The sequence below is a fragment of the Carettochelys insculpta genome, chromosome 6, assembly GCF_033958435.1.
Source record: "Carettochelys insculpta isolate YL-2023 chromosome 6, ASM3395843v1, whole genome shotgun sequence".
Lineage (NCBI taxonomy): Eukaryota > Metazoa > Chordata > Testudines > Carettochelyidae > Carettochelys > Carettochelys insculpta.
The window spans coordinates 102,073,341-102,098,737 of NC_134142.1; the positions used below are offsets into that span (position 1 = coordinate 102,073,341).

The window sequence follows — 25,397 nt, forward strand, 5'->3', positions numbered from 1 at the left end:
CTGTATACTAATTCTAGAAGTATTGAGAATAAGCAGGAAGAACTTGTAATATTAGTAATGAACACAACTATAACAAAGTTGGCATCATAGACTTGGTGGGATGAAACACACAACTGGAATATTGGTATAGAAGGGTACAGCTTGTTCAAGAAGGATGTATGTGGGATAAAAGGAGGTGTTGCCTTATATATTAAAAGTGCATACCCTTGGACAGAGGTTCAGATGAAGACAGGAAACAGCCTTGATGAGAGTGTCTGCATAAGGGGAAAGAAAGGGGAAAAAAGTTACCATGATATGGTAGAGCTCATAATTCTAAGGAATGATTGGAGGGAGAACAAGATAAACAGACACTGGATTTCAAGAAAACACTTTAGCAAACACAGGGAGTTGGTAGGTAGGATCCCATGGGAAGCAAGTCTAAGAGGAAAAACAATTGGGGACAATTGGCAGTTTTTCAGAGAGACATTCGTAAGGGCACAGGAGTGCAAACTATTCCACTCTGCAGGAAAGATAGGAAACATGGTAAGAGACCACCCTGGCTTAAACAGGAGATCTTGAATGATCTAAAAAACAAGGAGGGGTCCTACAGGAAGTGGAAACCAGGTCAAATTAGAAAGGATGAATATCAACCAAATACACAAGTATATAGGGGCAAAATTAGAAAGGCCAAGTCACAAAATGAGTTCAAACAAACTAGAGATAGAAAGCTTAATAAGAAAAATACTTTAAGCTTGGTGCATAAGTGGTTTGATAGCCATTCCCAGAGAGTAGTAATCAGTGGTTCACAGTCATGCTGGAAGGGCATAACAAGTGGGGTTCCGCATGAATCAGTTCTGGGACTGGTTCTCTTCAATATCCTCATCGATGATTTAGATAATGGCATAAAGTGTACGTTTATGAAGTTTGTGGATGATACAAAAGTGGGAGGAGTTGCAAGTGCTTTGGAGGACAAGATTATAATTCAAAATGACCTGGACAAACTGGAGAAATGGTCTGAGGTAAATGGGATGACATTCTATAAGGACAAATGCAAAGTACTTCACTTAGGAAGGAACAATTAATTGCACGCATACAAAATGGGAAGTGACTCCCTGTGAAGGAGTACTGTAGAAAGGGGTCGAGGAGTCATAGTGGCCCATAGGCTAACTGTGGGCTTATCTATACTACCACCTTCCTTTGAAGGAAGGATGGCAATTAGGGTGTTGGGCGTTTACTAATGAAGTGTTGCTGTGCATAGGCAGCACTTCATTAAGCAAATTCCCCCCCCGCAGCAACTTCGAAGTTTTAAACAGCTGCAGCTCACCCGCTGGTACTTCGAAGTTTAAAACTTCGAAGTTGCTGCGGGGGGGAAATTTGTTTAATGAAGTGCTGCCTATGCACGGCAACACTTCATTAGTAAACTCCCAACACCCTAATAACCATCCGTCCTTTGAAGGAAGGTGGTAGTGTAGACAAGCCCTATGACTCATCACTGTGACAAAGTTGCACAAAAACCAAACACCATTCTGGGATCTATTAACATGAGTATTGTATGCAAGACACAGTTCTCCAACTCCACTCCACAAATGCAAGACAAGTAATTCTCCCATTCTACTCTGTGCTGATTAGGCCTCAACTGCACTATTGTGTCCAGTTTGGGGTGCCACATTTCTGGAAGGATATGGACAAACTGAAGGAGGTCCAGAAAAGAGCAACCTACGTGATTAAAGGTCTAGAAAACCTTACCCATGACAGAAGACTGAAAGAATCGCATTTGTTTAGTCTGGAAAAGAGAAGACTGGGAGTGAGACATGTTAACAACTTTCAAGTATCTAAAAGGGTGTTACAAGGAGGAGAGAGAAAAATTGTACTCCTTAACCTTTGAGGATTGGACAAGAATCAGTGGACTTAAATTGCAGCAGGAGAAGTTTAGGTTCGACATTCGGAAAATTTTCCTGTCAGGATGTCTAGGCACTGGAATAAATTGCTTAGGGATGTTGTAGAATCTTCATCATTGGAGATAGTTAAGAGCAGGTTAGACAAAAACCTGGCAGGGATGGTCTAGATGGTGCTTGGTTCTGCCATGAGTGCAGCACTTGACAATTGCTCAGGGTTCATTCAGTTCTATGATTCTATGACTGATTTAAGTGGAGGGTGTCATGGAAGATGCAGAGAAAACACAGCCACTTTCTTTTTTCCCAAGACATGTTCTTGCACTGGCCACGTGTAGGCTGGGTCTACACTTGCCCCCAACTTCAAAGGGGGTTGTAGCCAGACAGCCAGCCCCCTCTCAGACCAGCATTGCTAGGAACACAAGGGAGCCAAAACAACAGGGCACTTAACATAAATTCCAGCACAGCCTTTGAAGCTGTGAGAAGCACAGGTGTGCTGCTACAATGTGCCTCTGGGAACATATACAACGATTAGGCTCACAGCAGACAGAGAAGCTGTGACAGACATGGCTCTTAGCCCCTACTAAATAACGTGATGCACACGCACCAACATCCTAGGTGGGAAAATATTTACCCTAATAAAAGGAATGTCCAGTAGTTGAAACTTATTGTTTCTCTCCCTTGCAAGTGTAAACTACTCTTGCGAGAGCTGGCATCGCCCAGACAGACCAGCCCCAATTTGGCATAAGAAAGGAGAAAGAGAATAAAGGAGTACAGAGGTATAAGTATGGGACCTACAGCACCATGATTTTTGAGTGCTTTTCACTATCTGTCTGCTGGTCAGATAAGTGACAGCCTCCCAAGGCTTCTGCAGCTAAAAGGGTCCCTAAGCCTTGTCCCTTATTCGTCTTTCCGCGGAATTGAGTGACCGATCCTGGCTTGGCACCGCTGGAATCGAGAGATGCAAGGAGGGTAAGAAGCACCCACACCTGATCTCCTATCTTTAGTGTACACATATTTGAAATAGAGCTCTATACTTTGTTTTTCTTTCTTTGGGATCGTGGCTTCAGTTTTGTAACTTGTTTGTGTGTGTAACATCTATACATTTAAATAAGTAGGCACTAGCAATTTTGTAACCACATGATTAGAATCTAGTTTAATAAATTTTGGTAACCGTTTGTGCATAAGCCTGACTTGTTTCTCTGGTTTACTGTAAAGCAGCCAACACAATTAAAGAACCTCAGCTGTTTTGGCTATAAAGCCTGGCCATTAGGTGAGAGTACTAAGAGCCTAGCGTTGAGTTGTGCCGCCTCCACGGGGCAAACTCTTGGGGCGCCTGTCAGTCAATCCTGACTGCTCACTGCGAAGGGGCTCTGAGCTCTAGCAGTTAAAGTCACGGGTGTGGAAAGGCTCTTAGTGCTGCCATTGGGGCACCTGTCAGTCAGTGTTGACTGCCCACTGCGAAGGGGCTCTGAGCTCTAGCAGTTAAAGTCATGGGTCTTTAGGACCTTGGGGCATCCGTCAGCCTAGCCCGGGCTGCCCGCCGCGAAGGGACAGTGCGTCCTAGCGGTTAAAGTCACGGATGGTATAAAACGGGCATAGCTGGCACCTCACCAAACATCCTTGGCCATCGGCTAACAGGGGTATATTAATCAAGGTGATGGGAGATTATTAATGAAGTGCTGCGGTGAATATGCAGCACTTCATTGGGCTAATTCTCCCCTGCAGCAACTTCCAAGTGTCAAACTTCGAAGTGCCGACATGCATGTAGCCGTGGGCACTTTGAGGTGCCTTTATTCCTGACACTTGGAAGTTGCTGTGGGGGAGAATTAGCCCAGTAAAGTGCTGCATATTCACCTCAGCACTTCATTAGTAATCTCCCATCACCCTGATTAACATGCCCCCTTTGAAGTTGGGGGCAGGTGTAGATCCAGTCCTACCATAGGATCAGTTCCAGGTTGGTTAAAAGGAAATTAGATGGCATGCTCAGGTGAAAATAAAAGTCAGAGGGCTGGACCCTGTTCTCAGCACATACCTGGGCTGCGTGGTAAGTCTCAAGTTCTTCTGACTTCATTGGAGTTAGCCAGATGTGACAATGCTCTGTCCCATTCTTGTCTTTTGCTCAGCCTACACAAGTTTGGAGCCCCTCAGTTGTTAAATATCTCAGCACAGTTTGTTTACATTTGCTCTTTCCACCAGCTTACCTGTCCATATGCCATCTCATGTATGGGTTTGTCTCCTGAGCACTTTCCTGAAAGAGAGAGGGAAGAGATCTCTAGCAGAGATCTTTTCTAGCTCCACTAGCCTTCCTCTTTCTCTGTGTCTTTTCTGTGCCACCTTGTATCGCCTGTGTTAATGGGCCAAGTTGTTCATTGGTCTTACCCTAGCTCTTCTAAACCACTTATTAGGCCTCAACGAGTCCATCCTAAGTAAACTTAAGTGGTGTTTCAGTGATCAGAGTGCAGGCTTAGCTGTTGATTACTAGTTTTGTGCCACAGTAGAATTTATACAAATATAACAAAGCAGAAAATGGAGAATTATCTTTTGATACTACTTCACCATTACCCTGTTGACTTGGAATAAGTTATCAGACTTCAGAGTAACCTTACAATAATAAGTGCAATAAACAAATGGCTGTGTCTTTATCATTCTATATGATAACAGGTAAAACTTATGATATTGCAGTTAAATCAAAAGGATTTATTCAGTGAATTATTGGGCTTAATGAATATCACTGAGCTGTGAGAAACTAAATGTGGAAGCACATCTTCAAAGAATGCAGATCTGTATACTTCTTAAGACTACTTACATTCATTTGATATGAACTACAGAAAAGTCAGGATTTCAATCATATCGCACATGCAGTGCTGTAAAACAGCTTAAAGTCATACAGATGAGTGGATTTGCTTTGGTTTGCATATCATTATTTCTGTATTTGACAGTGAAATGCCCTAAGAAGCCATGAAACACAAGCAGATACATTTCATTAAAATTATTCTTACAGAGACCTCGTTTGCGTGTAGATTTTCTTTCTTTGACAAAGAGATAGGTGCATCCTTTCTTCAACGGACTGATATTTGTAGCATGCATTTTTCCATTTACAATTTGATGTTATAAAGAGCAGGTGCTCAATTGATCAGACTCATCCTTTGGTGAAAGTTGCTCAGCATCACCGAAGTCCCTAGAATATCATTCACTTAGGTCCGATCTTATATCAACTTTAGCATAACCTCATTGAAATAACCAGACATATACCATGGATGGATTTATTCCCAAATTCTATGTGTTTAGATTTCTTATTCATTATAAGAAGTAAAAAAAATCAGGAGCCATTACAGTGATAAAAGAGAATCTGGTAACTTGCTGAGAGAGAAACACTGGAATCTGCTTTTTCTGAGTTTGGCTTTAATCATGGAAATTAATAACCCTTTTGGTAAATGACATAGGTTTACAATTGATACTTTCAAAGCTCTTGTGACATGGCTGCTTCATTAGGCATTATGAGACATAGGATCTTATGCCCTCTAGAAAGAACAGCAGCGGTTTACTGTTTTAAAAGCTGATTCACATATTTGTTTTCCAGCGTTCGGCTTCACTGAACGTTGTGGGCTTATCAAACCCCATAGAAATGGAACCATCTTCTACAAGGTTATCTAGGTTGGTTGATCCACAGATACAAGGGGTATCCATGATATCGCTCAGCGAACCCCAGAACATGCTTCATGCCTCTGATGTTCAGCCAAAATCAGTACCTAACTACGGCTTGGCATTAAACAGAACTACAAATGACCCGAACTCTTGGACTACTGATAACCTAGAAATGGGTGATGTACTCCTGGGAAACACTAAGTGCAAGGTAAGAATTGCTAACACATCTGGCTGCTTTATAGCAAAGGAATGCACTTTAAATGATAGTGCTTGATATGTCATAATCATTAGGTTGAAGGTTGTTACTTTGATAAAAGAAATTCTGCTCCTCTAATGATACTTGAATGCAAGACACAAAAAGTAATTCTTCTGCTCTACTCTGCTGATTTGGCCTCAACTGGAGTATTGTGTCCAGTTTGGGGTGCCACATTTCAGGGAGGATATGGACAAATTGGAGGAGGTCCAGAAAAGAGCAACCTAAGTGATTAAAGGTCTAAAAAATTGATAACACATCTGTCTGTTTTAGCAATAGTTACTTTATTGAGACGGAAGTCAAGAAAGTAAACAGTAAATTTCAGATTTGTTTACTCTTTCCTCTGAAGCTGGAAAACGAAGATTTTAGTACCATGAATGATCTTCTTGGAAATGACTCAGACATTGCTGGAGCAAACACCATTACTGAATTAACTCTTCCTATACAAAAAATGCTAGAAGAACCTATTAATCTTTCAATCAAGAAAACTCAGCAGTGTGCCTCTCCTTCAACAGCTATCAGCAGTGCTTCTTGCTTGCAGCCAACCACTGTGAAAGAACTTAGAAATGAAGAAGGTACCAGGTTCTTCTTTATTATCTGTTTTATTATTTTTTTTAATTACTGTTGCTCATTTTTGACCTCAGCGGCTAGTCAAATTTTGTGGCTCAGTGCATGTTCCAGTTGGGAGTAGAAATTGGTGGCAGACTGGTATTTCTTTAACAAAGCCTTGCTTATTTACAAGGAACATACAAAATCTTGTGTCTCTGAATGTAGGAGCCATAAACACAACAGAATAGTTTCTAGCTTATTGGCCACTCAAATCAACTTAGCTAACAGTGGACCCAAACACACTCTTTCTCGAGCTTTTTCCAGGGTCATGTTGCTCTGACAGAATCCTACTTGGGTTTTTGTTTTTGTTTTTGTTGCCTCTCTTTTACTCTGCCTCAGTCTTGTCCGTGACCTCAGTCTCTGTATGTGTTCTCTTGCACTCCCACACACCCTTCCCCCAAAGCGACACTCAGCCCCAAAGCTCATGGGCAGGTTCACCCCCATCTTGTGTCATAGGCGGGGTTTATGTTTTAGTTATGTTAACTGAAGCCTGAGTTCCCACATATCAATTTGAACAGGGATTTTAACCCAGTCCATGACAAGGTCTCGCTTAGCCCAACACTGCCATCCTTGCATGCCTCGTGGTAAAATGTGGTAATTTCTGAACCTACCCAAGTGTAATTCATCTTACTGTACTGCATACCTCTCCAGTATTGTTTAAAACATTATCAAGTACCTAACACAGTGGAAAGGAATGTTGTTTCATGTGTGGAGATAAAACATGGAACTGGTGTCACTCACATTGCTAACTAGCAATGCACTTAATCAGAAAGGGCTGAAAGCTTGCAAGTGGCGTACTGGTGAAGTGCTCCTTGGGTTAGTTCTTTTAGAAGATTTCCTCTTAATGAGACTTGCAGGGATCACTAATGGAGAACTGATTAAAACCATCCAAATTCTCTTATTTTTAAAATTACATCTGAACGTAATATGAATTCACCTAAGTGCTACAATAAGGCTGTCTACACTAGGCAAAGTAAGTCATCTGTAGATACACAATTCTAGCTACAGCAGTTGCGTGGTTAGAATCAACCTATCTGTGCTCAGCTTACTTGGCTGCCCATACTGAGCAAGGTCGATGGGAAAGTTTCTCCTGTCAACCTCCCTTACTCCTCATGTGTTGCAAGAAGTACAGGGGTCAATTTCATGTGTCTGCACCAGACGTGAGAAATCGAACCCCAGAATATCAATCCTGAGCAGGTTGACCTTCTGGGCTAGTGTAGGTATAGCCTTAGGTAGAATAGCAGATATTGGATAGGTTAGCATATTGCACAGTGTGAGGGTTTTTTTCTTGGCTCGTTGTACTGCAGAATATTCCCTTCAGCCAAGGACTACAGCTCTGTTCTTAGTGGAGTACTAGACTTTGCCTCGCTGCTTTCATGGGCAAATTGCCAACATGGTTATGTTACACTGCAAGGGCTCAGTGAAGCAAATCTTTAAAGTCAATAAGACACTACACACACACAAAGAATTGCAGGATCAAACTGTAATTCTGTAACTTATACCAATATTTGGCTGCTTTTCTCTATAATGGGTAAATTGGTATTAATATCAGAGCACTACACTCATACTGAGAAAATTATAATCAATATAAAGAGAGTGAAATGAGAGAACTTATTAGTCATCTCTTACCTGTGGTGACCCATGGTGGCAGTTTTGCCATGATGCTCTGTAGGGATAGTGAGCATCTGTAGCACACCAGAAGGAACATGTCAGGTAGGTACAATCTCTCTCTAAGGCTGCTCACTGCCATTGCTGCCATGCACCGCATTTCTCTGAAAAACACATTGGCTGTGTCTACACTAGCCCAAGACTTTGAAATGGCCATGCAAATTACATATTATAAAATACATATTTATAAAATACATATTCAGCTCCTCATTAGCATGCTGGCAGCCGTGGCACTTTGAAATTGCTTCGGCTCGCCGCTGCGTGGCTCGTTCAGATGGGGCTCCTTTTCAAAAGGACCCCACCAACTTTGAAATCCCCTTATTCCTAACAGCAGATGTGCATGGCCATTTCGAAGTTTTGAGCTAGTGTTGATGTAGCCATTGTGAGTTACGGTTTCAGCTTGTTTACGGCTTCACTTATAAGCCTGTGGTGCACATTTTGCCATAATATTACTGATCAGCAAATCTGAGTTTTCAGATGATGCCTCTGACAGAATAATTTGTGCAAAGATTGTTACATCAGCATGTACAGTATGGATGTGAGTGCATTCTGTCACACTCATGCTTTCATGCATAGGCGCCATCTACATGGGTGCTCTGGGGCTGGAGCACCCATGGAGAAAAAAAATAGTGGGCAGTCAATCTTCCCCCTCACCCCAGCACCAGCTGACAGCCACTGTGGGCCCCAGGCCAAGGTGAGAAGCGGGCCCTGATCCATGCCCTGAAGAGAGGTGGCCAAAGGTGTAAGGGGCAGGGCCTAGGGTAGTCAGCCCTTAGCTCCACCTGGACTACGGGCTGACCCCCTCCCTCCTATAGTCACATGGAGTGGCAGAGAGCACTGCCATGGCACTTGAAAGGAGCTCAGCACTCTGGCCACCATGGCTGTCAAAGTAGCAGCAGCAGCATCAGGAGCTCCAGGCCCCTTTGAAATGCCGGGGCCCAGAGCATCTGCCCCCTACCCCCTGTTAGCAGGTGTGGTCTCCCATCCACTGTGAAGCAGTTTTGTGGTGTTCAGATGCTCCAGGATGGAGGGAGAGGAGTGAGGCTGCAACTCATTTATGGGAGGGGCTGGAAAGAGTGGGGTGAGGTCAGAGGCTTGGGGGAGAGATGGAGTGGGAGTGGGGGTCGGCAGGGGGCATGGGAAAAAGCAGGGTGGCGGCAAAGGTTTGGAAGAACAGCTGGAATGGGGTGGGGTCTGGGGTAGAGGTGGGGCGACATGAGCACTGCCTGGCTAGAGCAGAAGTCAGTGCTTTCATGGGCACACAAGGGCCTCTCCCAATCTGACCCAGGCGCCTTGCACTTCCATGTTGACTCCTTAAAACTGTGGATCTGAGGAAGTGGGTCTGTCCCACGAAAGCTCATTAAGGAATAAATCATTTTGTTAGTCCTTAAAGTGCTACATTTCTGCTGCTTTGCTTTTCTGGAGTACAGACTAACACAGCTGCCTCTCTGTTACTCCTTAAAACTGTGGCATTCCTATTATTTTATCTTTAACACTTTCTTCAGGAAGAACACAATCCTGGCTCCATTTCAGTCAATGAGAGTATAATAAGGTCCTCTTTTCCCATGTTAATGCTGCATAGTTAAATTTTATAATGAGAATTACACACACACAGTGGCCCAAGAGGAGAGGCTGGTGCTTGTGTGTGTATGTGTGAGGGAAAATGGGGTGTGGGAGACTCTCATTCAGTTCCTGTTTTACCACAAATATTCTCAGTGACATTGGGCAAGTCAATAAGGTGCAGATTCTCAAAGGAATTTAAGTGCCTAACTCAGTGCCTCAGTTCCCTATCTATCCGTGGAGATAACAGTGTTCCTCAAACTCACAGGGGTATTGCGAGGGCAAAGACACCGAAGCTTTGTGATGTGCTCAGATACTATGAGTCATAGGGAGATGTAATTACCTAAATAGATGTGATATTATTCCAGATTGCAAATGTGATATCATATTACAAAGAAGTCATAAATGCATGAATATTAAAGTACCTCTCTCCTAATCTGACTCTGATATTGTATCTTCCTAGTTTTTGTATTTTCTATTCCAGATTCCAATAACAGTAAACAGGAACATACTGAAATGGATGCAAAAAGTAACCAGAACATCAGGTAATAGTATCACTTTCCATAGAGAAGTATTGGACTTGAAATTTGCTGCACATAGTCAAATACTGTATTCACTTTAGTGTTATTGGCAGGTTGTTACGAAAGGAAAACAAGCTGTCTTGTAAGTAATAATTCAAGAAGACGTAAAGAAGCACCCATGACTAATGCCATATGTCCCAATTCCCTGAAGGCACTTGTAAGGGCTTTTTGAAATTGCACTGGTATTTTTAAGGCTGTTGTAAAAGTCTGATGGGGTGTGAATTGGGCCCCAGCTGTACTGGGAGTTGGGGGGACACCAGGGTGGCTCCTACTGTACATACTGCCCTCTCCACTTCTGCGGCTGTGTTGAACAGAGGTCTGGTGTGGGTGAGGATCTGGGTCTGCATATCCCTAAATATCATCACTACGGATAAACACAATAAGTACATCCACCAGCATACCTCGTGTTCCTAATTTCAGTGCAATGTGTTTGTAATACAGCCATATTAGAAGTGTGCACTAGGGATCTAGCAGTGTATGGAGTCCAAGAAGGGTGGGAGATTAAATAAGATCACATGCAAGTGAAGACACATTAAAACTTCAACACAAAAATTAAATACAATTATAGACCCTTCTTGAAGCTCATTTTTACTTTAGCTGTCTCATTTATAATCAAGTATCAGTTAATTCCCCTTTGGTTTCTTATAGAAATATGCATGCATATTTTACAGCTAAGGGTCCTTTTCGTTTTATAGCTCTTTTTTCATCTGTATGAAATGCATCAAATGACTGAATAAAATGGAAGAGATGTTGAAATTAGGAAGAGAGGACTCTGCACAATGCTAATGAATTTTATCATAATTTCAGAACTTATACTAAAGAGCTAAAAATTCCCTATGTGCGATTGGAACGCCTAAAAATATGTGCCTCAGAATCTGGGGAGCTTCCAGTGTTCAAACTGCAGCCACAGAAGGGAGGCCAAGATGAGACTTTCCTTCTGATAATTGAATGTGGTACCCAGTCTTCAAGTATGGCTATAAAAGTGAGTTTGTGTGATTGGTTGCTTGCTTGCTTTATCTCTCTTTCCCGTAGCATACAAGATCACTGACTTTTTATTGGGCTTCTTGTGATGCTCTGAGCTACTCTGCTGATGGATTTCACCATTGTAAGGTATTCTAGATACTTTGGCAATGAGCAGTAGTATAAAACTTTAGAGTAATAGATACTGCAGTACCTGTTACTGTGTTAGCAGAATATCCCCTGCTACCCAATTACTTCCCTTTCAGGAATAATTAGGATGAGCTTTGACACCAAAGCAGTGGTTGCATATTTGTGCTGTAACTGGCTACACTGATCGCTCCTTCATACAGGGTGAACCGCTTCAAAACAAATTTCAACCATTTAGACTGTTGCTTTTGAACTGAGGTAGTATTATTAGCAGTATGCAGTAAAGAACCTTCTTCCTCCTCAACATAGCTTTGGGCCTGAACTTACTCCCATTGAAGTCAATGGAGATTTGGCATTGATGTAGATGATGATGCTAATAATAATAATAATAATAATAATAACAACACCTTCCAGTTCTTAGTACTTTTCAGCATTAACGATCCAACCACTTGACAGTAGAGGTCAGAGTCACTATCCCGGTTTTGCAAATAGAGAAGGTGAGGCCAGGAAGGGGAAGTGACTTCTCCAAGATCACCTAAGATGTCAGTAGCAGAGTCTGGAGTCTCAGTCCAGTGCTGTATCCAGCAGAGTCCACTTCAGAGAAGCCTCTGTTACTGTTCGGACATCAAATGTGAAAAAAGATGATTTTGTTATTCTGGATTTCTCTTTCTTTCAAGGTCAATCATGATAGTCTGCCTGAAGGACGGATTCCCACATATGAAGACTCTGAAGATAAGAAGGTCTCCATTAGCCACCCATCAGGACAGGCACCATCTACTTTTGTAGATATCCCTCCTGTTGATCACAGCCTTAGCAATGGCATCCCCAGCATGAAAAAATCTCTGCTAGCTCCGGAAACCAATCCAATTGAGAATGAGGATTTCTGTGCTGTTTGTCTGAATGGAGGAGAACTGTTGTGTTGTGATCACTGCCCCAAAGTGTTCCATCTCTCTTGCCATGTTCCAGCTCTGCTCAGCTTCCCAGTGTGAGTACACAGAACACTTCCCTAATTTGGTCTCTGAATCTGCCTGAGGGGCATATATGTCAGTGTTACAAGAGCGTTCACTTTTTCTCTCTTTCTGTGTATATTGCCTTTTTTGGTCATTTTACTAAAGGCAGGAACATTTTCCCACACTCATATACCAAGAGAAAGATTAATTATTAACAATATCTATTTTCAATCAAGTGTGATCTCCTCCAGCAGTCAGCCAGTACAATAATGGAGAGGCAGACTTGAATTTTGTAAATAAAACTCTAATGAGTTGGGACAAACTAAATCTCTGGATTTTCTATCAAGTGCATGGTAAAGTTCAGATTATCTCTTGTTTGGAGTAGAAACAGGCCCATCTGCAGGAATTTCTGGGGTGCATGTGCATTTTGGTAACTCTTACTATTTTGACTAACAGATATTTTGGAGCATAACCTCTCATGGGCAAAGACCCGCTTTGTCAGATGCATCTGACAAAGTGGGTCTGTGCCCACGAAAGCTTGTGCTCCAAAGTATCTCTTAGTCTACAAGGTGCCACAGGACTTCTTGTTGTTTTCGAAGATACAGACTAACACAGCTGCCTCTCTCATACTTATTACTATTTTGTAACTGTACTACAGTACTACTATTTTTGTGGACCACCAGGCCCTTCTTTTCTACCGCCCTCACCCTTGGCTCTCCAGCAGGCCCTGCTCAGTCTGGAATGAGGAGGATTACCTGGGGCAGGGGAGAGTGGCAGACAGTAGCAGCAGCTGCAGGGGATTGCCGTTCGGCAGTCTCTCTCCCCTGTGCCCAGCACTCACCATGCAGTGCTCTGCCTCAGCCTCCCAGCCTGCTGATTCCCACTTCTCTGTGGGCAGCTGGGAAGCCTCCAGCCACTCAGTGGGGCTCAGCTAGCTGGGAGGCAGCAGCAAAATGCTGCACAGTGAGTGTGGGTAGGAGGAAGGCTGCGTGGAGTCAATCACTTGTGGCTGCTACAGCCTGCCCATCCCCTGCCCTCATGATCTTGGTAATCTGACCAGGCTGGTTGGGGAGGGGGCCTGAGAAAACAGTGCAAGTCCCAGGAAAATCAGCGAGTTTCATTTTGTAGAGTTTCCTCCTCCTTTCCTGAGGGTGGGGTGGGACCACCCACCCATACACAAAGAAGCAGACAACTTGGCTCTCTAAATGAAGTCTGATGCCAAATCTATGACTTTTAAGACATTTGTGGAAGACTGGGGCTTTTGTACAGTGAGCCAGTGCTTTCGCACTACCTTCTGGGTCCTCCTCATATCTCTCAACCTTAACAACCTGCCAACATCTATAAACCTTAGTTCCATGAGGCTGGATTTCAGAAGTAAGTTATCTACAACAGGAAAAGTCAGAGGACACCATATTTGTTGGCGTTCAGGTAAATTGGCATCTAAAATGATGGAAATCCCTTGAAGAGTGGGGTATTGATTTCAGGGGTGTGGTCAATTTCTCTCCTCACAAGGCAGCAAGATTTTATTTAGTTGGTTTTGCTAGTAGTAGCTAAACTGTTACCCCATAGTTTCAAAATATTGTGTAAAGTAAACTTTCCCTGTAATATAAATGTGCTTGGCAGCTTGAGAGTCATCCATGTTGCAGTCATTTACTCCCTAAATGTAGTTAGTTCTTTTTCAGGAGTGGGAGGGGAGGCAGTGCTGTTTGCCTGTCCTGATAACTTTTCTTAATTAGATATTTAGGCCTAGATCCTACAAAAGTTGCATCTGTCAGAGTTCCATGGAAAGCAGTGGAACTCTTGCAGAGGATCTGCCAGTCTGGACCCCTTACATCGATGCTGAGGGGGCCATTTATTCCAAGGAACACCCATTAAGATAACTTTGAATTCTTTGCCCATTGATGTAGCTGGGTGTTGAACCAATTCTTTTTCAACAGTTAGTGACGAATTACTGTAGCTGGGCAAGTACCTCTTTGCATAAATCCTTTCTGTATTTTGAATAACTGACTCTGTAATCGGTAGGAGCCCTGAACCAGTCTGCCCCTTGTCCAAGTCAGTACAAACTTGTCTGTACTTATCAGAAGATTGACATCATGGCATTTGATCTTCCAGAGTTTGATTTTGCACATCCAGTGAAGACTCAGCAAAATAGATCTCTCTGGGCTTGGCCATCAGCCCTGTACCTCATGATACTGTGTGGAGTAAGGGATATTTATTGTGAAACTATAGAGGCTCGGTCTTCACTAGGGAAGGAAGTCAGTTCCAATATGTCAATTCCAGCTACGCAAATGCTGTAGCTAGAACTGTGCATCTGAAATTGACTTGTTTCCCTAGTATTGACTTACCCTAAGAATCGAACGAAGAAACCTCTGATACATAAAGCATTTATTTATTCTGTTGTTGACATGTATTTTAGTTTTTTAAAAAGCTACACTGGAAACCATCTAGCTGTGCACTCATTGGAACATACTGATACATGTTCTTATTACAGTTTTCCTCCTCCTTTCTGCCTCTATTCCCTCTTGTTGCCACAGTGAATAAATACAAGCATTTTGGTTAAATTAGATAGTAATCTTTGGGCGGGAGACTGATCAGAGCCTCTTTTAGTGCAAATAGTAGACAACAATAGAGAAGATGAGTGTTTCTCGAAGCTTTCTGTTAGGTATCAATTGTCATTTCAATTCCAGGCTGTGAAATTTTGCTGTCTTGTGTTGCAGGGGAGAATGGGTATGTACTCTCTGCCGTAACCTGTTGAAGCCAGAGGTGGAGTATGACTGTGAGAACACGCGCTACAGCCATTGTAACAAAGGAGATAGAGCACTGCATGGCCTTGATGACATTGACCAAAAGGTGGGTACAAATATATGCCAGTCAATCTAGAAAAGTGTGTGTGATTTTTTTTCTCTAGCACAGTACTTTGCCTGAGCAGTGCAGATTCTTGAGCATTTTGTGATTTCCCATGGCTGTTATTTGAAATGTTCAGAATGGAGTCAATAAAAGGAAAATGCCAGGTAAATATTTGAAGATAAGTATCCTTGCTTTGTAAAGCTTTGTTTTAATTTTGTGATGAATGTTGTACTGCAGGAAAGTGCAGATTAGAAAATTCATTCCTTTCTCCGTACCTCAGAGAAAGCACAGACAGCAAATACCCCCTGACAGTCTGTCCTAACCCTCTGCTCTCAGGATCCCCCATAGGTGGGAGGTAGCTCAGACATGACATCCATTCAGATCCCTGCTCAGGCCACTTGTGATGGCATTTTTGTGATGCAGATATTTTTTGCTACCAGTTAGACTGAAATCACCAGCTCACTTCATGTAGGTCACTGATTGATATTTAGCTGGTGGTAGTGATGTTTAGTCACTACCAACTCCAGACAACATGGGAACTATGGCCTCTTCATCCCTGCTGCCACTATTCTCAATTATTAAGTCCCCCATGAAATATAACACTGTTCTGAAAGCCTGCACAGCTCGTCTACTCAGCATCTAGCACCATAACCAAGAGTCCCAGATACAAGGTGGAGGTTGTGTATCTCAGTGTTTTCTGAACTTTTTGTTCAGATCTTTTTGATTTGAACAGTAAAGTTTCTGTAGGGAATAGGAATTGAAAGATTCCCCTTGGCTGGTTACTGGGCAAAGAAAAGTGGAATGTAACGGAGAACACTTGCTGGCACCAGCTGAAGAAAGAAAGAATAATAGAAATATTTCTCAAGTTACCACAAATTTTGTGCTTTTTTTATACTGTATTACTAACCATCTTATGCATTTATAGTAACATGGAATGTTAGGCCAACTATTGCCAGGGATTTGTGTTGATTGCCTGCTGTTAATTGGTCCTTGGTGGCGAGTTTTCTAACGAAAAAGATCTCTTTTAATTGTAGTTGTGCTTGGTTGCATTGGGAAACGAGTTGTAATGGGGATTAGACAAAATAGGAAGCAGCAAAGAGTTTATCTTTTGCAAAATTCAAAGTATCAAATGATTTGATGTGCTTGTTAAATTCTTTATGCTTAACGAAAGAAGTTTAAGAAATTAATATCAACTAGCAGGCATCCAAAGTTAAATTTTCAAAGGACCTTTGAAAATAAAAATGAAATGAGTACGTGTACCCATTTGTGCACACAAACATTCTGTTAGTGCACACTGAACAATTGTTATGTGGAAGTGCTTGTCTGAATTCACAAATGTAGCCCTTTGTATGCTCAGGTGGGTGCAAATGCAAAAAAGAGACTAAAAGAGGCCACATCTTCAGAGGCCTCTTGAAAATTTGGTGGCTATTATGCCATGTTATGTACATATGATATCTCCCTGTAAATGACAGCAGGTGCCTCTGTTACTGAAATATTCTCAGTTAAACAGTTTCCATTACTGCTACTCTTCTTTTAAGCAGTAACTGAAAGAACTATGAATGTGGAAGGAGCGAGTGCAGAAACAGCGTGTGTGGTTTTGTTTTTTTTTTTTGTTTTTTTTTTTTCTGTTTTTTGAGTCTGTCATGCAAAATAGTATGGGTCTTAAAAGAAACAGAAGTAAAGTAGTGTTATCATCCTCAGAGTGTGTGGCAGTAAAGCTGATTATACTAGGATGAGGTGACATGCCTCCAAAGTTACAAACAGGGTGCATGGCTCTGGAGCAACTATCAATAGTCTCAGCATTGATTTAGTTGTGGGTACTGCAAAACTCACCTGACACTGCTTAGAAAACTGTATTCTAATTTTGGATTTTACAGAAGTGTGAAAAGTTGGTGCTTTCCCTGTTCTGCAGTAGCCTGAGCCTACCATTCCATGAGCCTGTCAGTCCACTGGTAAGTGCAACATACACAGAGCACTAAGAGGCAATCCAAAGAAAAATCAGCTTCTACTCACAACTCTCTACTTGTGTTCTTAAAGGATAGATGCTGACATGCCTACTAAACAGTGGAGTCACCTACTGTTAGGTGTTTCTTCTGGTGCAGGGCCTTTCAGGTGCCATGTCAGAAATCGAAATGGCATTGGCCTCTACCACATGCCAGCAAATTTTCTAATAGCATGTTGAACGTTTAGTGTAAAATGTTTACAAGATGCCAGGTTGGTGTGAAGTGTCAAGCTAAGTTAGGACTATTGACTAACTGGGCTCTCATTTGCCCTCTTCTGCTTCACCTGCCCCATGGGCGCTCCTGCCTGGGAGGGAGCTTGGAACTGAGGAGCTTGTTCCGCCCTGCCCAGCACAAGGAGTGAAAGGGTCCTCCACTTGCTGTGGCGCAATAACCTCTAAACTCTAATCTGCTTCTGCTTACTGAATATGTAGAAAATGCAAGATGGCCCAGTGGTGCAGCGGCAGTGTATCCTGCTGTCAGAAGACTAGCCTTGGAAGGGTCAGATTTTTACTAGTAAATGCCAGTAAACATTGATTTCAGAAAAAAACAAAAACAAAAAACAAAAACAGTGAAAAATATTTCCATGTATTGTAATAACAATATAAAGTTAGGGAAAGTTAAAAAAAATGCAGCTTGAGAACATATTACCATTTGAGTTCAGGATATTTGCTTTGTATATTTGACATGTGATTTGACCATTTGTGTTTTAATGAATATACAGCTTTAACTTTTTGAATTTCTATTTCATTGTCATTAAATAATTATTGTCTGTCTGACCCTCCATCCTGTAATTTCCAAAAACTGTGAAAATTTGAATAGATTGAAATAGAAAAACTGCTTAGAACCCATAATTTTACACAACTGTAAAAAGTTAAATTGATAAAAAGAAACCCTTAAAACAAACATTGATATCTGCCAAAATTAAATACAGCAGTCAAATTCTGCTAAGCCTGCCTAAGCGATGTGCAGTCTGGAATAACTGGATGCATGATGGAGTTTATACCATTTTCTGGTGTCTGTCTCTTAGGATAGTCATTGCTTGTTGATCTATGCACCATATTGTCTGTCCAGTACTTACTAGGTACGTTGAGGAGAACACTGTGGTAAATATAAGAACATAAGAATGGCCATACTGGGTCAGACCAAAGGTCCATCTAGCCCAGTATCCTATCTTCTGACAATGGCCAATGCTAGATGCCCCAGAGGGAGCAAACAGATCAGATAGTCATTGTGTGATTCCTCTCCTGTCATCCATTTCCAGCCTCTGACAAACAGATATTGTCTCCATGATCATCATACTGGACCCCAGCATGAAGCAGTTTGGAGGAGAAAATTAGAGAAAAGCAGCATGAATTAATAGCTTGTATAGTAATATGATATAAGAAAAAATTGCAACTCAAAGCAAATCACCAAGAGCTTGTGGAACTCATTACCAGCAAGCAAGTTGTTTCTTGAAAGATTAAATGACGGGGGGGGAGACAGAAAAAGATCCTAATATCTGATGTCCACTGAAGAAGCTGAGCTTGGCATCAGAAAAGTTCTGTGGTGACACAATTGATAGCGGCTACTGGGTGGACATTAACAATGGTGCTTTGGGTTAAAGGCAGTATAAGAATGTCAGTGCATTATGGCATAACCCATAGGTTGCTCCTGTTTAAAGGGTCCTGATGATTTTATGATATATATTTGTTAAGAACCTAAGAATGAGCATGCTGGGTCAGATGACCTAGCCCAGTAGGTGCCACAGGACTTCTTGTTGTTTTTGAAGATACATACTAACTTGGCTACCTCTCTGATACATATAGCTCAGTAGCCTGTATCCAGCAGTGGCCACTGTCAAATGCTTTTCTAAACTGTCAAGTGACATTGTCTCAGAACATTATTATTAAGGCTGGCTGGGGGACAGTGTTACAATATATTATTATCAGTATTATGCATATTACTATAGCCATGAGGATTAAATGACAAGAGGCACATCCTGTTGTAATGGGAGTGGAACTCTAGAGACTGGAAACAGCAGAACAGTCACCACAATCGAGTGTTTTGAAGATCAGTCTTGCAAGCAGCTATGTGTTTAATCCAGCCTCATATTTGTTAACTGAGGAGTGAGGGAAGATAATCTTCAAGTGTTGGAGTGAGATTCTTCCCACTGTGACAGAGGTTATGCCGAATAATGTCTCTGATTTTTTCTTTCATCACAGGCTCGTCACTATTACCAGATCATCAAAAGGCCCATGGACCTGTCAGTCATGCGGCAAAAACTCCAAAAGAAGGACAAATCACATTATTCTTCACCAGAGGAGCTGGTCACTGATGTGCGTCTAATGTTCTGGAACTGCGCAAAATTCAATTATGTAAGTATCTGGAATTCTAAAACCAGCACACAGCATCATTAGTTTGTGAAACAGTAGAAACCTTGAGTCTTATCCTCTCCTTTATTACACTGGTGTAATTATTAATTCCACTGGAGTTACACTGGCATAAAACTGGTCCAATCCAGTGGGTAATACGATTCCTTAATTCTGTAGATTTATTAACACCAGAAATATGTTTGGCAACTGGAGTTTACTGGGTATAAAAACTAAAAAAATGTCGTCAGCCACCTCCTGAGATGTGAGCTGCTGCAGTGCTACTGGATTTGTAAAGAGCCAAACATCCAACGAAGTAACTGGCAAAATTAAGGTGTGTATGTGGCCAGGGGCTAGAAGGAGGAGAGCCAACAAATTCCAGAGCACTACAGGATGCTGCTCCTGGTTACTGTAGCTCACAGCAGGTCCATTTTGTAAAGGATGCAGAAACTGTATCTCTGAATAGCAGCATCCAGATTAAATGTATGGTGCAAATGCAAAGAGACTGGGCTGGTTGTGAGAAGAGCAGAGGAGGAGGAGTAGCTGTTCTATCATAGGTGAGTTGTGGGCATGCAATGATACCGGATTGTTATTCCTTCCCTTACAGCCAGATTCAGAGGTTGCAGAGGCAGGGCGATGCTTGGAGGTGTTCTTTGAGAGCAGGCTGAAGGACATTTTTCCAGATAAGCGTTTTCCTTTGATGCAACAAGAAGACTCTGATTCTGAAGAGGTGGAGAGAGAGAATACCCAAATGGCCCCGAAAGGGTTCCCATGGCCATCATATGGACAGGAGTGTATTCAACCTAAAAGGAGGCGGCGCCATGCTGTAAGAATGCAAAGGCATTTGGTTGCTAAGTGGCCACATTGCTAATTCTGTTGATGTGAAGTTTTGACAGTGATTCAGGCTGTCAGGCTTCTATGCCGTAAATGCGATCACTTCTGCAAATGTATAGCAAGGCACTCTGTTTAGAATAAAGTGTCAGTGGTAGACATGTATGAGAGAGAGTGAGTAAAATCTCTCAAACTACTGTGCTATCTTCCAAATAGAAAATGGTGTGAAGAATTTTTAAAATGACTAAGCCCTCTTGCTATTCACTGTTTCCTTCCTTTGTATGCAGGAAAGTGAAAAAACTAAAAGACCAACGTTTCAGCCGGCTTACAGCTTCCCTCAGGTGTGACCTGCCAGAGCACTCCTGGATTTGCTGAGAAACCAAACACCTAGCAAAATAACTGACAGAGCTAAGGTGTGTGTGGGAGGAAAACATTTGAGTTGCTCACTTAATACATTTGTCATCTGCTGACCACCAGCCTTACTCAAAGACTTGGGAGATGATTAAAAGATTTGAGCATTTTTAATCTAGTCCGTTCTCTGCCTGTCTAATTGCTTATGTGTTTGCAGCATTTACACCGAAGTACTAATGTTATGGTGATGTATAATTATGGTTAATAACAACAGTAGGATGTTAAAATCTGCAATACTTCTGTACAATTTCAAAATCCATTTAATATGATTCCTTCATTTTATAGAACACAGCTAGCCATTTTATACTCATGCATTTGCAATGCAAATGTTGACCAGGATGTATGTTAAATATGGAGGCTAGTCACCAAAGACCAAATCCTGCAGTCTAATTCAGCAGTTTCTCTGGGAAGTTGGACTGAGTTAGGCCTCCAGGATGTAGTTATATGGTTAGTTGTTTCTTTGAAGTGGAGCATTCTCATGAAATCACAAAACCACACATCGTAATATTCAGGGCTATGTGTGAACTACTTCTGAGTGTAGAATGGATGCTCTGTTTGCAAAGAATCATTGCACTTGTACCTAACTTAATGCTTTGTGTATTATCAGGGGACCCCTTATGTATCAAAGGCAGCATTTATATTCAACCATATTCTGTTTTGTCCTTTAAAGTGTGCTGTGGAGTTTGCCATGTTAATGACAAAGCAATTACGTGGTTACAGAAGTGGCTATAAAATAAAGTGGCATCTCCTTGATTTTCTGTTTAGTTACTTCTGGTTAACAAGAATGCACTAAGTGGTGGAAACCAGTTTACTCACAGGAGGAATGAAATTATTGTTAAATCTTCATTTCCACAGATTGCCCAAACCATTGGCAGAACAATCCTAGGGCCTTGTGATTTCATTGGCCAATGTGCAACATGTAATTGTGCTGGGCAAGTTCTGATTAGTGACCTGGAGTCCAAAGGTCACAATTTGCCTCTCCAGAGAGAACTAAATTGAACTAGACTTATACTGGCCAGCACATTGCATGTCTTCCTCCTCCTGTCCAACTGTGGAAGGTAGGACCATTATCTGAACCCAGGAGAGGAGAGCTGTTGCATATCCCACGCTCAATTGATTTCATTCAGCTATGCTCTGTTTCCTGAAAATAAAGAAGATGTTTTCAGCACAGTTTATGTTGGCTCTTGTCTGGTCATCATGTATGCAATTTTAGACAATACTTTAAACAAAGACTTTATGTATTAAATAGCAAGACTTGAATACTGTATTTTGTTGTTTGTTACTTATTGTTTGCCATTAACTCAGTAGTGAGATGTCTTCTCTGCTTTGATATAATAAAATATGCGCTATAAAAAACTGAATGTGAGGGAGAGATGAATCAAGTGACTGGACTCACATACTGCATTCTAGGCCTTTACTCATGACCTGTTTGTACTAGCTGAAACAGCTGAAGAAAAATTCACATACCTGTCCTTTTCACCTGTTCCATCCTCTTAGAGCTGTAGCTGCCATGTCTGACTGACTGCAGTTTTATGAGTGACTGGGTTGACCACTCTTACCTGTACTGACTCTGGTATGAGATAGTAATTAAACCTTCCTTCAAAAGGCCTATCCCTCCATCATTACTGCATCAGAAGGTGATACTATTGTATAATGTTCATAGAGAGTCACAGTGATGCAAAATACATTGACTCATCTAGTCCATTTTCCTGCCAAAGCAGAGTAGCTTAGAATTGACTTAAGTTTTTTAGTTCCTGTAGATTTATATTTGTTTAGTTTTCTAAAATTTGACCTTCAATCAATTAAAGCCTGGGCACGTTGGTCCTTTTTGAATTAGGTCCAGGTCTGTAGTGGATGTTATTGTATTTTCCAGGGGGGGAACATAGGCAGGATCTAGCTCTGGGACCCAAGCACTCTCTTAATGAGTTTTAGTTCACAGGGCATTAAGAGCAAATGCTTTGGTTCTAGTGCTCTCACTTGGATAACAGACACAATTGTTTAAACGTTGGGGCTACGTCTACACTACAGCAGTCTTTTGAAAGAAGGACTTCCAGAGGATCTCTTCTGGAAAAACTTCTTTTGAAGGATCATGTCCACACACCAAAAAGTAGATTGAAAGATCGGTCTGCTCTTAAGAGAGTGGCCACACAGCCCCCACTCTTTTGAAAGAATGGGCCTGGGATTGACAAATCCAGTACCACAAGGCCTGCTCTTTTAACAAAAGGGCTCCTGGGGTGTCTACACACTTTTTCCCCAAAAGACTCTTTCGAAAGAAGGCACTCTTCCTGATCAAGGCATGGAAGAGGGCTTCCAGAGGGAAAGCTGCATTATTTTGATTTTGGATGGAAAGAAAGCATTTTGTGTGTAGATGCTCTGCTTGTTCTTTTAAAAATGGGCTGGATTTTCTGAAAGAACCTGCTAGTGTAGACATGGCCTGGGTTTCAAAACCTAAACGTGGAGGCAGGCAGACCCAAATATGAACTTAATGGCATAATATTGCACAATTTAGACTTCATGTGACTTGGAAACCTCTTTAAGCCTCAAACTTTGGCTCACCATAATGTGTGGTGAGAACAGCATCTTCTGCCATAGCAGCTTCCTTCACATTGCCGCCTCTACAGTCTACCCTTCTGGGCGTGGGTAAAGAGGGGCACCACATCTCTAGAGGCTGTGTCTATGCTAGAAATTCTTCAGGAAAAGTAAAAAAGGTAGTGGTATGTTGAAAGGAGCTTATGAAAGCAAGAAATGCTTTTTTTGGCCATCAGAACAGCCATATGCATTTAATTCACATACAAATGTTGGGTTAGGTTGTTCAAAGGATTCCTTTTCTTCTGACTATGTCACAGCCAATCGCACAGTTTAGAAGACAGAGAGAGAAAAACCCAGGTATTAACTGCATGCTATTGAAAATACGTTTGACTCAAATTGTGTGCTGGAAACAACCAAGAAAGCCCAAGGGGTTCACATTCACATAAGAGGACTCAAAATTTCTCCCTTTGTCTTCAGCACTAGGTAATATATGGAGTAAAAAAATACTCTTCACGTTTAAGCAATTTAAAAACAGGTTAATTTCATTTAAATAATAGGTCTGAAGAAAAGGAGATGATTCCTGCCACTTGAAGTTCCCTTGTAGTTTCTCTCCTAATACCATGAGAACAGCATGAATGACAATAAAGTTAATAAGAGCTGGTGTTTGAGTACTGATTGCATGTTTATGAAGGTAATGTGCTTTGCTGAACAATAAAACTTGTGAAGTTTATTCATGTGCATTTCTTAATCTGAGATTGTTGCTCTCTTCAATTGCAGAGTGGTTATCTAACATTACTTAAGTATCAACTAACTTGTTGAAAACTAAGCTGTTGTGGTACAGAGCAAGAAAGATAAGAGAACCTATGGTATGTTAACACATAAAGTAAGTTTCTCAAATCTGCTGGAATCTAGAACAAATCAGTAAATTTTGTTTTTTGTGTTTCCAGTTAATACAGAATAATGCATGTCTGTGTACTGTACAGACGAAGCACAGTGTTGAGGGTGAGCACATAATACTGGCAGAAGTTTACATTTATGTGGACATTACAATAATGAGGAGCATTCCTTTGTCGTCTTAGAATATGGAAATCATTCCTCCAGTTTATTTGACCAAGGACAAGAAGGTCTTGAAAACTGTTTTAAATTCTAGAACACTAGAAATTTAAGGATTCTAGGCTAGACTTACATTGACAAAAAAAAAAAATCAAGGAAAATAATTAATTTTTTTTTCTGGCATGCTAGACCCTTCCCCTTTTGTGTTAGAGTGGCTTAATTTTTTTTTTCAGACCTCAGAATGCTAGATCCGTGGGTCTGAAAGTTCAAGGCTTAGTTCCTTCTGTGTTGTTTGCTCAGTTTTTAGCATTTTTTCCTGTCCTCTTTCTTCCTTTGTCAGAAACCTCCTTTCTGATAATTTTGCTACTGCTAATGTAGTCTGATAGGCTTGTACCCCATTTCAGCATTCACCCACTTAACATTTGAAGCTGGGTGCATCTTATGAAGACAGAATTACTTTCCTGGAATGTTGGATACTTAAGTTCTCATTAGCTAATTTGCACATTTTAATGGAGTTGTGTTTGCTTTAGAAAACCTAACTTCTTTCTATACAAAATTTGTGCAGGAACTGAAACTTATTAGAACAATTTATCTCTCCCTCTCTCTCTCCTTTTTTTTTCCTGCTTTTAGGGCCTGATCTTACTACCAGTGCTGTTAATCAGAGCAGGAGCAGGTTCTTAATTTCCTCTGAATTCAGTACCACATCTTATTTCCACACTAACATGTTGTGTGATATCAGTGTTTGGGCTATTTCATTTTGTGTAATAGACTTACTAGTATTTGTTGATATAGCACAGAATGTGGAGTGGCCAAGGAAGTCCTAGGGTTATTTATTGATTATGTATGGGAATTATTTTAGGGCATTCTAGAAAATAGGAGCATAGTAATCAATGCAGCCACAAAACATTGTTTTTTGTGTGATACTGTTGTTATGCAGGATTTTTGATTGTTTCATAGGTTTCATATAGAACATATTATGAAGTCTGATGTTACACTGAAGAAAAGAACAGTTATGTTTAAAGTTAAAATGTAGCCAATACCACTGCAGTCAACCAACTGAAAAATTTCCTGTGGTTACTTATAGAGTACACTGTACTTACAAGTGGTTGTGGTGTTCCTTCTGTAGCT

At 41.3% G+C, this 25,397-nt stretch overlaps 1 protein-coding gene across 1 annotated transcript in view; it reads left to right on the forward strand.

The window, feature by feature from the left end:
- TRIM66 (tripartite motif containing 66) overlaps window positions 1–23,987 on the forward strand; it is an 89,890-nt gene extending 65,903 nt beyond the window's left edge. Inside the window, exons 12-21 of the mRNA XM_074997696.1 lie at window positions 5,455–5,727; window positions 6,122–6,347; window positions 10,094–10,154; window positions 10,998–11,172; window positions 11,975–12,282; window positions 14,965–15,097; window positions 16,972–17,046; window positions 19,299–19,451; window positions 20,053–20,271; window positions 20,564–23,987. Of these exons, the coding sequence (XP_074853797.1) occupies window positions 5,455–5,727; window positions 6,122–6,347; window positions 10,094–10,154; window positions 10,998–11,172; window positions 11,975–12,282; window positions 14,965–15,097; window positions 16,972–17,046; window positions 19,299–19,451; window positions 20,053–20,271; window positions 20,564–20,623 (1,683 nt within the window). The 3' untranslated portion in view covers window positions 20,624–23,987. The remainder of the gene's footprint in view (window positions 1–5,454; window positions 5,728–6,121; window positions 6,348–10,093; window positions 10,155–10,997; window positions 11,173–11,974; window positions 12,283–14,964; window positions 15,098–16,971; window positions 17,047–19,298; window positions 19,452–20,052; window positions 20,272–20,563) is intronic.
- Window positions 23,988–25,397: the final 1,410 nt, after the last annotated feature.